Raw genomic sequence first — 13,491 nt, 5'->3', positions numbered from 1 at the left:
GAAAACCACTTCTATTGGAGGTGAAGAAGCACACACCAAGGCATGCATAGAGAATGAAATTTGAGTTACAGATGGTTGTAAGCCACCATGTGGGTTCTGGTAATTGAGCCATGGTCCTTTGGTAGAGCAGACAGTGCTCTAAGCTGTTGAGACATCTTTCTAGCTCTATCTGATGTATCAGTCAACTCCAAGGCAGATCAGCTTCATATGTCAGGAAGAAGACTGGGTCTAACTAAACACTACTGCTTTTATGACACAGGGCCATGAAGTTTTTAGCAATCTTCTAGGAACAAGAGACATAAAAGAGAGTTATACTGTCTTAAATGTCACCATAGAACCTTCATCCAGCAACTGATGGAAGCAGAGGCAGAGAGTCACAGCAAAACACTGGACTGAGCTCCCAAAGTCCAGCTGAAGAGTGGAAGGAGTGAGAATACAAGCAAAGAGGTCAAGACCATAATAGGGATACCCACTGAAACAGCTCATCTGAGCTAATGGAAGCCCACCAACACAACTGGCCTTCTGAACCTGGGTGACAGTTGTATGCTTGGGTACTGTGGGGCCACTGGCAATGAGACCACGATTTATCCCTACTGTTTATATTGGCTTTTTGGAACCCATAGTTTGTAGAGATACCTTTCTCAGTCTAAATATAATGGGGTGGGCCATGGTCCTGTCTCAAAGCAATGTGCTAGACTTTGTTGACTCACCATTGAAAGCCTTAGCTCTCTGAGGAGTAGATGGGAGGAGGGGACTGGGATTGGTATATAAAATGAGAAAAAGTAGTTTTTTTAAAAAATAAATTAGTTAATTAAAAAAAGACAATCCGAACCAAACTATATCTTATAGGATCTTATGGCTTGAAAATGAAAACATATATGGAAACCAATAATGTTCTTGGAAAGAGAAAAATAAATTTTCTCCTGGACATGATAAAGGTTATCCAGGAGAGTATTTCTAAATTTGATGAGGTTGGTGAGGCAGAATTCTATCAAATGTGGTTTTTATTCATTTTACATACCAACCACAGCTCTCCTTCCCTCCCTTCCTCTTGCCCCTCCCATTGCTCATCCACACCTCAGAAAGTATAAGACCTTCCATGGGGAGTCAACAAGGCCTGGTACATTCAGCTGATTGAGGATTAAGCTCCTTCCCTCCTGTATCAAGGCTGAACATGGCATCCCACCATATAGATTGGGCTTCAAAAAGTCAACTCATGTGCCAGGGATAAACGCTGGTCCCATTACCATGGGTCCTATGAACAGAAAAGGCTATAAAACAGTCACTCACATGCAGAGGGCTTAGTTTGATCCCCTGTGGGCTTCCCAGCTCTCAGTCTAGAGCCCGTGAGTTCCCACTAGCTCAGGTCTCCTGTCTCTATGAGTTTCCCCATCGTGACCTTAAACCCCTTGTTTCTATAAACCCTCCTCCCTCTCTTCAACTGACTCCCAAAGCTCAACCTGGTGCTTGAATGTGGATCTCTGAATCTGCTTCCATCAGTTGCTGGATGAAGGTTCTATGATGACATTTAGAGTAGTCAACCACCTGATAACAGGGGAAGGGCAGTTCAGGTACCCTCTCCACTATTGCTAGGGTTCTTAGCTGGGGTCATCCTTGTGGATTCCTGGATATTTCCCTAGCACCAGGTTTCTCCCTAGCCCTGTTATGACCCCCTCTATGGAAACATCTCTTTCATCCCTCCCCCAACTGGACCATCCTGGTCACTCATGTTGTCATCTCCCATTCCCTTCCTTTTACCCAATTTACCCAAAAGATGTCATCTACTTCCCCTTCCCAGGGTGATCCATGTGTCCCTCTTAAAGAATGGATTTTGAAAAACAAAAACAGCGTCTTCTGTGAGACAGAAGATATTGTAGGCAGAGGGAAATGAATGAAAAAATACCTGTAGGTGTAGTCCATTTGGCTGAATTTCAAGTATTGTGAAATAAAAGCAGCCCTGGGCAAGAGAACAGACTACAGGAAATTAAAGTCAATAACTTACCCTGAGTTTCTGATAAGAAAAAATAACCTTTGGATCCAATGATAACACAGGTTCTATTTAAATTGATATTTCTACAAGACAAATTCTTACATCCAAGTGGACACATGCATAATTCTTTGCCAACTACTGGGGTGGAGAGTGCAGTTAACTCTTAGGACAGTGGGTGGGGCACAAAGGTGGCGTTTTCATTGGCTGCAAGGCCAACCCCACCCCTTTCCCATACTTAAGCACTGCAGGCTCGCCTTTTGACTCACAGCTAGGCAGGAAAGGAAGCTCATCAGCTCAGTCCTGCAAGGTGGAGCACAAATATCTGAGAATAAAGCACAAAAGAGAGACTTGATTAAAGAAGCAGCAATGGACCTGATCCCAAACTTCTCCATGGAAACCTGGATACTCCTGGCTACCAGCCTGGTGCTCCTCTACCTGTGAGTAAACTATCCAGACTCCTCTCCTCAGTGATTTGGACTTGGGAATATGAAATGGATAATTCTTTCCTCTCCCTGTTTGGAAAATCCAAAGAGAAAATGAAGGGAAGGCTACTTAAGTGTGGGATGTTCCAAAGACCTAAGGTGTTGCTGTTGGTCCTCTAAGGGGATAAATATACATTCCTCTTCTACTGAACACCGCGTTCTGTGGATAGGATGATAGAATGACCTAGTTAGACTTAGAGTATCCTCTGGTTGAGTCTCGGTTTTTCCCCAGATTAACCAACCAGAATTTAACAAAAGCAGATTACAAATAACTGTGCATGATGGGAGGCCTCTTCTGCAATGTCTCAGGATTGTAGTGATGGGAGGAGCTTGTGTCATCTTCACCTGAGTCCTCTGCTGCAGGAGGTATATAGTGTGGTCCCATGTGCTCAATAGTGCCACAAGGACATATGTTCAACTATGTTCATAGCGGCATTGTTTGTCATAGTCAGAACCTGGAAGCAACCTAAGCTCCCTTAGACCAAAGAATGAATAAGGAAAATGTGGTACATTTACACAATGGAGTACTACACAGCAGAAAAAAATAAATACATCCTGAATTTTGCAGGAAAATGGATGGAGCTAAAAAAAAAAAAAACCATCATTTTGAGTGAGGTAATCCAGACCCAGAAAGACAATTATCACATGTACTCACTCATAAGTGGTTTTTAAACATAAAGCAAAGAAAATCAGCCCACAAATCACAATCCCTGAGAATTTAGACAACAATGAGGACCATAAGAGAGACATGCATAGATTTAGTCTACATGGGAAGTAGAAAAAGACAAGATCTCCTGAGTAAACTGGGAGCATGAGGACCTTGGGAGAGTGTTGAAGGGTACGGGAGAGGCAAGAAGGGAAGCAGAGAAAAATGTAGAGCTCAGAAAAATCGATAAAAATAACTTTAATAAAGGATAAATGTTCATAGCAATGTGGAAATAGAAATTTCTATGATAGAATAGAAATAGAATCTCAAACGTGGTTTTATTCTTTGAAGAAAATATTTAAGATATTGTGTCTATATCTTTCCCATATGATCATGCTTTACAATTAATTGAAAAAGTTTTATTTCATTCTATTTGATCCTAGAACTTCTATGAGATATGACCAGCAGTCTTCTTCCAGAAGGTTAAAGTGGGGCTGTTGCTCTCAGTATTTGTGACAACTGATTGTATAAAGTGATTTCATCTGTTTCTAAGTGAGAAAAATGCAAGCATAATGCATAAGCAAATGCATGGGATAGATTGTGTGTGTGCTTTGAAATAAACTTCCTTAGCTGGTTTTCTTCAGTTCAGCAGTTTCTGCTGTGCTTGTCCATCAGGTCATGTGAATTTCTCAGAGTAGGTGGATAAGAAAGAGAATGGGCCAGTGATGACATAAACTCTATCCAGGTATGGGTTAGGACAGTCATTTTCAACCTATGGGTCGTGACCCCTTTGGGGTCAAATGACCCTTTCAGAGGAGTCACATATCAGATATCCTTCATATCAGATATTTACATTAAGAGTCATAATAGTTGCAAAATTACAGATACAAAGTAGCAATGAAATAACCTTATGGTTGGGGGTCACCACAGCATAAAGAACTGGATTAAATGGTCACAGCATTAGAAAGATTGAAAAGCACTGAGTTAGGAGGAAGCATAAAATATTCCTCTCCTCTCAAGGAAAAATTCTCAGACATGCTTGTGGATTTCAGCCCCCACTGAAGATCACTAGAAGGACAGACCCACTGACGTCCCCTCAGTCTCCACATGTGGAAGTATTCTAACCGGATTCTCACATTAACAGTGACATTTAGGGAGATTTGTAAATAACTTACTTTATGAGTTAGAGCCAAAACAATTCATCTACTTTTTGTGTTTCGTATTTGTGGGCTTGGGGAGTCTCTCAGAAAATGTGGAGGTAAAAATAAAGATCAAAACTAATTGTTGACATTGACATTTTTGTCGTTCTTTGTTACCAAGCATGTTATCCCTCACTCCAACCTGAATGTTACAGTTTCTGTGTCTGAACTGGCAAGCCTGCATAACACACAGTAGTGATCCCTAAACTTGACCTCCCACTTCACAGGTACGGAACCTATACACATGGGACTTTTAAGAACTTGGGGATTTCTGGACCCAAGCCACTGCCTTTTGTGGGAAACATTCTTGCATACCGAAATGTAAGTGTTGCTTGAGCACCCTGCTTGACTCATGGTTGTGAAAACTGTCTTAGTTCCTTCCATTAGCAAGGCCAAATCTTGGATTAAAATTCTCAGATTTTACTATTATTGTCTTTGGAGCCTCGGGTTCGTGCACTTGATCAGCTCAGACCTCTGTCATACCTATTCTCATGTTAAGGACTTGTTCAGATTTGTGAGCCTCAAACAAAAATTTGTTTTTTTTTTTTTTCCCCAGTACATATTCTACCAAGAGACAGTAATGCCTCCGGAATCTTTTCAAATATCTCCTATATTCTCTCTCCCTCCCACTTAAACACCTTGGGATAAGGGCCATCCTCTTTTTGTCGGTGATGGATAGTTAGCATGACTTAATGAGACTCAAATTATTTAGCTATAGACAATCCGAATAGAGACAAGAGCAGTCTTCTTAAAATAATAGTCAGGAGCAACAAGATGGCTCAGTTGATAAATGTGTCTTCCACCGATCCTGACTACTTGAGTTTGATCCTTGGAACCCATACAGTGAGAGATAAGAACTGACTACCATAGGTGGTTCTCTGTTCTACACACACACACACACACACACACACACACACCAAATAAATAAATGTAATAATAATAATATGTTTTAATTTTCTTTCTGTTCCCAGGGATTTTGGGAGTTTGACAGACAATGCCATGAAAAATATGGGAAAATATGGGGGTAAGTGTTCTGGAAGCTTTTATTGGTTTTACTTGAAATGGTCAAGTGTCTCAGTGCCTAGAAGACAACCATAGCCCACAGCCTCTTGAGTTGAGGGTATGATTACAAGGATCTCAGAGGTTTTTCTTACCAGAGGTCCCATGTGTCTCCAGGTACCATGTTCACAGACTGAATTCTTCTGATAAAAGTTACATATTTTAACTTTTCTCTCAGACTTGATCACCCTGGGATGGCTCACCTGATTTTTCTGTCTGGTGTCTGGCTATTCAGCTCAATATTCATGTTGTACATCACCCAGACTTTCCTCCCCTTTATTTCTAGTTGTGAATTTTGTAGAGCTATTTTGTGTTTGCCCCTCCCTGCATGAGCGACATTATACTTCATTTCATGAGACTCCTGTGATATGTGGTCCAAATTCCTGACTTGAACTAGGAGCATATATAATCGTGTATTGCACAATTTGGATTATGGATCATGTAACATCTGGGTCAGCATCTGGGTTCTGAGCGTGCCAGAAGCAGAATCTAGCTGGTTGGTTGAATCCTCTCTGCTTTGCCGATGCAGGTTTTATGAAGGCCGACAGCCTGTTTTGGCTATCATGGATCCAGAAATGATCAAATCAGTGCTGATAAAGGAATGTTATTCTACCTTCACAAATCGCCGGGTAGGCATCCATTTCTTAAATTATTCCAGCATCTACTCATGTACTTATGCATTAGTTGGATGTTTCGGTCTTCATGTGACTTTGTGTATGTGTGGGAGGGTTTGGGATGTATGGCATGTGTATAGTAGATGTTTAGTATATGCACACATGTGTAGATGTCCCTGCCTGATGCATACAGGAAACCAGAGAAAGGTCACAGGTTCCCTGCTCTTTCACTCTCTCGTTCTCTTATGGAGTCTCTCACTGAACTTAGAGTTAAACTGGCTGCCAGAAGCCCTCGACATTTTTCTGTCTCTGCCCTCACACAGCTGGGGTTACAAGCATTTGTGGTCATGCCTTTTTTATTAATTGGAATCTATGTTTATTTTCTTCCTTATTAGCATATATTTATTTTGAAAAAATAATTTTCTTATGACATTTCTTACCATATATAATGCACTTTATAAATATCTTACCATTACCATCTTACATCTCCCTTTCCCTCTCCCTCCTCTCTCCTGCTGGTCTTCTTCCCAAATATACCCCCTTCTATTTCCATGGCATTTAAAAAATCTAATATAGGTATGGTATACAAGAAGAAGCATGTGATGTGTGTTTCTGAATCTGGCTTATTTCTCTTAACATGATGGTGTCCAGTTCCATCTAATTTCATTCAAATGATATAGTTTTGTTCTTCCTTATGACTGAACCAAACTCCATTTGTGTGTGTATCCATTTCTTTATCCATTTACCTATTGATAGGCACCTGTGACAACTAATCTTGATTGTCAGCTTGACCTATGCTAAAAAAGGGGGGAACGTCAGTTGAAGAATTTTCTTTGTCTGATAAGCCTATGAACGTGTCTATGAGGCATTTTTTGATTGTTAACTGATGTAGGAGGGTGCAGTCCACTATGAGTGGTACCATCCCTAGGCAGAATGACCTTGACTATGTAAAAAAGATAGCTTAACATGAGCCTTGGAGCAAGCCAGTGAGCAGCATGCCTCTTGGCTTGAGTTCCTCTGTTGGTTTCTGCTAAACCTCTTGAGTTCCTTACTTGGCTTCCCTCAGTGATGGATTACAGCCTGTAAGCTAAAATAAACCCTCTCCTCTACAAGTTGCTTCTGGTCATGGAACTCATTTATCACAGCAAAAAAAAAAATCAAACTAGAATAGTATCTAAACTGATTCTACACCATGGCTATTCTGAATAGAACCACCAAAAACCATGGGTGCTCAGGTATCTCTGTGGAATACTGAGTTCAGTTTCTTTACTTTTATACCCAGCAGTAGTGTAGTGGAATGTATTGTAGTTAAATGTTTAGGCTGATGATGTTCCTCTATATTGGTTCCATGGTGGCTGCACAAATTAACACTCCAACCAGGAGTGCATAACAACTCGTTTCCAACATATCTTCACTACCGTTTGTTTAACAGGAGTCTTTCTGTAAGGAGGGGGAGAATCTTGTTTGAAGGATGCAAAATACCTATTTTTAATTTTGTGGATTATGCTGTGGTGGTGTGCCTGAAAATTTCTTCCATAAGCCTTCTTGTTGGTTTCTTGTATATCTTTACTAAACTTTACAGTTTTAAATTTTAACCTAAGTCTGAGATTTGTTTTGTGTTATGCTTTATATGAAGTATCAAATTTAAGGCAAAAATTCTTTTTTCCCTTTTTCTTCCATCTTTCTAGTTTTTCTGACTTAAATGAGTCACTTTTGCACCTGGGGGAAAATATCTGGAGTCTGGGAACATGAATCAATGTATAAAAGCTCATAGAATACAACCTGTGTTCAGTTCCTCATAATCCATACAAAAACTGGACATGGTAACACACACAGATGTATGAGGAAATGGAAGTAGAGACGGAATTTCCAAAAGCTTATAGGCCAGCTGCCCTGGCTTAAGCACTGGGAAAAAGCAGACTCTATCTCAAACAAGGTAGAAATTTAAATACCAACATCCAAAGGTTGTCTTCTGATCTCTACACACTTCATAGAATGCATATGCCTGCACTCATACAGAAGAAAGTATACACACACACACACACACACAGAGAGAGAGAGAGAGAGAGAGAGAGAGAGAGAGAGAGAGAGAGAGAGAGATATGAAAGGGGACCACATTCTGGTGTGGAATCATATCAGATTAGACTACAAAGAGTCAATTCATTAAACCAATGATTAAATCATTGTATTGAGGACCAAGAAAGAATGAAAATCATTTGGGGCTGTGTCTGTGGATGAACTACTCATTCCCTGTTAAGTACCATAGCCCTGGGTCTGTTCCTTCTATAACAGAACATACTCTTGATTGTTGTAGCTGCCTTGTGACTCCACATGGGGCAGAACAATTGGTTCCTCTTTATTTTCAGAATCCTTTCTACCTCTTCTTTCATTGTCTTTTTATGCAAATTCAGAATAAGCTTATTGATGCCTAGACATAAAAACCCCACTTACCTATGCTATCTGAAATGAATTAAACCTTTTGATGAATTTGTATAAAATCACTGATCTTAGAACTTTGAGTTGTATGTATATTGCCTACATACATGTGTCCATGTGCACATGTGCAGAGGCAAGTACAGAACATTAGGTGTCGAGTTCTAGCATTCTGCCTTATTCTCTTGAGATAGAATCTCCCACTGAACCCAAAGGTCAATGCTTCATCTTGGCTGAATTTACCAGTGAGCTCTTGTGATCCACCAGTCTCTATTCTCAACACTGTAGTTATGGCACATGTAGCCATGCCTAACTTTCTCTAATGTGGGTGCTGGGGATTCAAACATGGGTCTTATTGTTTGAGAAAAAGTTCTCTTAATTGATGAGCCATCTTCTTTGGAAGAGCTATCTGGTCTCAAAATATTATATGTTTCTTCATTCCTTCAAATTTTGTTTTATTCCTTTCACCATCATTTTACAGCTTCTACAGTACTATACATTTTTGTTAAATTCAAACCAAAAATATTTCATCTTCTTTTTTATTTATTTTATTGTGATATAAGTATGGGTGTTTTGCCTGCATGTATGTCTATACAGGATGTTTATGTTGAGTGCCTATGGAGCTAGATGAGATCAACAAAACCCCTGGAACTAGTTACAGATGATTATTAGTTGTCATAAGGTTTTTGGAAATTAGATCCTGGTCCTCTAAAAGAGCAGTTAATATTCTTATCCATTGAGCCATCTCTCTAGCCTTTGGTATTTCATTTCTTTGGCATGATTGTGAAAGTGATTTGTGTTTCATGTGGTCTTACCTACTGTCACCTTAGAAATTCATCTGAATATTTATTTATCTAACATCTTACAAAGGCATTTGGACTCACATAAAAAAAAGTTGAGCATGGCCACAGGTATAATAACTTCAGCACTGGAGACAGACAGGTGGATTCCAGGAGCTCACAGCCAACCTACACGAAACAGTGAGCTTCAGGTTCTGTGAGAAACCCAGTCTCAAGAGAGTACAGAAGCATGACAACGCAGGACACTTGATGTCCTCCTCTTGCCTCTGCACATACACACATGAACATACATGTGCATACACTGAATGAAAAACACTAAAAACATTGGTTTTTCTCTAAGTTTATTGTACGTTGAATTCAATTTTAATACAGCAGGTAAAAACAGGTGAATTTTTTTCATTCATCAAATGCGGGAATGGGCTCGATTTAAAATACAGAATGACAAAAAATATCCACTTTTGTACTGAATGCATGTTTTCATGGGCCTAAGATTCAAGAAGATAGTGCCAAGTCTAGCATAAGGTGGGAAGAGAAGTACAATCATCTACACCTAAGAAAATGAGCAAGAAAAATATTTTACTTTGAATTACATTATTTCTTCCAAATAATACCTAAATTCTTTCAAGCACTGTTATTGCTTTCTCAAATCACTTTTATCACCCCTTTACCAAGAAGCTTCTAATATGAATATTTGCAGTTTATCACTGGTCTGTCTTTACAAGGCCATCAGTTGTTATCAGTTCCTTTCTACTTGGCATACACTGGAAGAATGGGCAAAATCTTGTTACTATCTAGTTCCCCTGAAACAGCTATGTAGAACTTCTATAGAAGTAAGGAGCTAAATTATAAAGTCGTAGAGCCACATGTTTTGGCTGAATGACTGCTCAACCCTCCCAGGAGGTGGGATCATTTAAGACAAATATTCACTGAACATGTTACATTAACCAACTATACAATCATAAATATTTTTAAATAAATGATACCTGCATTATTTTTTTACAACTGTAGAATTTTTCAAGTTTATATATGGCAACACCATTTTTGTTTTGGTTTTTAGGTTTTGGGTCCAGCTGGGTTTTTGAAAAAAGCAATCACCTTATCTGAGAATGAAGAATGGAAGAGATTGAGAACATTGTTGTCTCCAACCTTCACCAGTGGAAAACTCAAGGAGGTAAAGAAGTAGTAAGTTCTTCATTGGAAACATGAAGAGCAGATCCTGGGGGCAGGTGGAGTGGAAGATCACAGCTCTTTTCCAATCAGTGTCCTCTGGGTTGAAACTTCCTAAGAATGTCATTTTGTATTAATTGGGAAAGTTGTGTCCACTTGGAACTGAGCTCCCTCATCTCACTATGGATGGGATTTTGTTTTGTGTGTAGATGTTCCCCATCATTAACCAATTTGCAGATTTGTTGGTGAGAAACGTGAGGCATGGAGTGGAGAATGGGGATCCCATCAACACGAAAGAGTAAGTACTAGCGCAGTGGTTGGGGGCTGGGTTGTTGTGTTAGAAGCATTTCTGTTACTACAGCAAAAATGACCAGAAAAAGAAAGGCTTCATTTCAGCTTATAGTTCGTGGGGTTACTTGTCCATTGTGGCAGGAAGATGTGGTATCAGGAGCTATAGTCCAGTAGACCATACTTCATCTAACATTCAAGAAATAGGAAGCCCAGCCTATATAAATTCAAGATCTGGCTGTAGCAACCTACTTACTCTAATGAATCTCCACCTCCTAAAATTGGGAGCTTTCCCAAACAGTACCATAGGCTCAGATCCAAGAGTTCAAACACATGAACCTATGGGGGACATTTCACATTCAAATCACAGTAGTTGTTAGTAGACATTATAACTGCCATCTAGGGTGCTGAAGCTCCTGTTGTTAAGATGCCTCAGGAAATAGACAGGAGTGAGTTGTTGGTGTTACAACTGATTACAACAACTCAGTCTTCTGCTGAGGGTGAGACCAGTGGAAAATGGAGACCTCCTTGTAACAGCCTTATGACTGTAATAGGCCATCTGAGAAAAAGGGCATCTCCCAGGAGAAGGTAGGGTGGCCATAGAAGAAAGGATGCCACTTCTTTTTATGGAAGCCTTAATTAATCTCTCTATCAAGTGTTAATTTGGAAATTATAGGGAACAAAATAGATAGTTTAGAAAGAAGCATCATCATTTAAAACACTTCTGTTAGTGTAGACTCCATGGAAAATAGACAGCAGAGAAAGCATTTAAGGCCTGTTAGAACACAGTGTGTGCACCAGGAAAGTTAAATGTAGAACTTAGAGCAATTTATATCTCATCCTGGGCTTATGAAGAATATCAGTGAAGCAGTAAATACTCCCTAGGATCAGCGAGATGGCACAGTGGGTAAAGGAACTTGTCACCAAGACAGAGGACCTGAGTTTGATCCCCAGGACCCAGACAGAGGAAAGAGAGAACTGACTCCCACAAGTTGTCCTGTGTATGTACGGCATGGTACAAGTGTGCTCACATAAATACACACACACAGAGACACAGACACCGCACGGGAGCAGGTGCACATGCATGTTTCACCCAGAGTCGATAAATGAAAATGTAACCAACCCACTATTTCTTTTTTAACCCATTTCCAAAGAGTGAAGTCCCAGTAAGGAAGTAAGCATTGCTGCTGGATCATTTTCTTGAATAAACTAGGGCCTTTTGAGTTATTCAAGAAACACTGATAAAACACACAGCTCTCTTCATGAATAAGGAACATGTGGGCACATAGTAGAGGTTTTCTCTGGTGTCTTTGCCAGGAATATTGCTGATTTTCACAACGTACAGCAACACTTCTGCCCTCAGAGCACTGTCAGCTCCCCGGTACTGGGAAAGGCTAATCTGTCAGTACCTGGAGCATGTGCCGTGCTCCAGGGGATAAATAACAGTTGTTATGTGTTGTACTGAAGATGAATTGGCTCTGGGCACAGATACCAGTGATGCACAAATTCCTGACATAGTGTTCTCTTTCTTAGTGTCCTGGGCATTGTCCTATTGGGACTTCGTGTTTCCTAATTCTTTATCACCAACACTTCATTAACACTTGTGCAGTTTGTCTGATTCTAGATCTGTCTATTTCTATGACTCTGTGTTTCCTGATGTCTATTTTATTCTCATATCTACTTCAGTGGTAAAATTCCCTGAAAAGAAGGCAAGTTTAGGGGGAAAGAGTTCATAAAATTTCACAGTTCCATGTTCCAGTCAATGTTGTTACAGGGAAGTCAAGGCAGGAACTTGAAGCCCCTAGTTACATCCCCTGTGAAGAATAGAGAGAAATACATTCACATTTGTGCTCAGTTTACCTTTTCTACCCTTATGCAGTCAGAGACTTAAGCCCAGGGAAAGGTGCTGCCCAAAGGGGACTGTCTCTTTCCACATTCATTAGTGCAGTCAAAGCAATCCGTCACAGACATTCCCAAATGCCAACTTGAGGCAGACAACTTCATACTGCAAATCTCTTCCCAGATAAATCTAGATGGTGTCATGTTGGCAACTAAAGCTAACCCTCACCACATCCACATCACAACCCAGTGCAAAATCAGTATTAACACCGTCTTCTGATCAACTTCTCACCAGAGAATGTGATGGAGGCCTAGATCCATCACAGAAGGGGTCCTGGCAATGTCTGCCATTCCCTGGCTTGTGAATTTACTCCCAAGTTATCCATTATGTATGTTAGAAGGAATAAGAGGAGGCATAGATGTTAATTTCCATGTGTCTCTTAATTCAGCCTCTTCGGGGCCTACAGCATGGATGTGATCACCGGCACATCATTCGGAGTAAATGTTGATTCCCTCAACAATCCACAAAATCCCTTTGTACAGAAAGTGAAAAAGCTCTTAAAAATTAATTTCTTGGATCCATTCTTCCTCTCAGTGAGTATGTGAACTACCATTTCATTATTTCTGTTTTTTCCCATGTTTATTGTTTGATGGTTTCATACATTTTATAACGACTATCAGCCATTTTCATTCCCCTGATCCTCTCTCCCCTCCTCTCTCTCTACTCCTGGTTTTGTGAACTTTATCTCACGTGCATTGTGCATGGCCCATCTAAGTAGGCTGATTCATGAAGATATTCACAGTCATCACTATGGTCAGCTAAGGAATACTTTTGGCAAGTCAGACACACTGCATGTTTAGCTGTTGGCTCCCTGCCTTCCTCTGGTGTAAGCAATATTTCTTGTAAATGGAATTGTATAATTTACCATCTTTTGTTTCTGGTTTTCTATATGTTTTCAAAAGCTCCTGCATCT

The 13,491-nt window shown here is 40.1% G+C and overlaps 1 protein-coding gene and 1 long non-coding RNA gene across 4 annotated transcripts in view; one reads left to right on the top strand and one right to left on the bottom strand.

The window, feature by feature from the left end:
• Positions 1–13,491, bottom strand: part of LOC126493002 (uncharacterized) — a 236,485-nt gene that overhangs the window by 135,469 nt on the left and 87,525 nt on the right. The window lies entirely within an intron of this gene.
• Positions 2,151–13,491, top strand: part of LOC126492996 (cytochrome P450 3A31-like) — a 287,886-nt gene continuing 276,545 nt past the window's right edge. The window contains exons 1-7 of one of the 3 annotated variants that reach the window (XM_050129721.1): positions 2,151–2,427; positions 4,545–4,638; positions 5,289–5,341; positions 5,906–6,005; positions 10,281–10,394; positions 10,600–10,688; positions 12,967–13,115. In XM_050129721.1, coding sequence (XP_049985678.1) covers positions 2,357–2,427; positions 4,545–4,638; positions 5,289–5,341; positions 5,906–6,005; positions 10,281–10,394; positions 10,600–10,688; positions 12,967–13,115 — 670 coding nt within the window. In that variant the 5' untranslated portion in view covers positions 2,151–2,356. Of the gene's footprint in view, positions 2,428–4,544; positions 4,639–5,288; positions 5,342–5,905; positions 6,006–10,280; positions 10,395–10,599; positions 10,689–12,966; positions 13,116–13,491 lie in introns of those variants that run through there. The other 2 variants (XM_050129720.1, XM_050129724.1) reach the window with 2 other exon arrangements.

The sequence above is a fragment of the Alexandromys fortis genome, unplaced genomic scaffold (genome assembly GCF_014885135.2).
Source record: "Alexandromys fortis isolate MF-2015 unplaced genomic scaffold, M_Fortis_MF-2015_v1.1 scaffold_306, whole genome shotgun sequence".
In the NCBI taxonomy this organism is placed as follows: Eukaryota; Metazoa; Chordata; class Mammalia; order Rodentia; family Cricetidae; genus Alexandromys; species Alexandromys fortis.
Note: the sequence above shows the minus strand (reverse complement) of the source record. Positions and strands in the feature narration are given on the sequence as shown.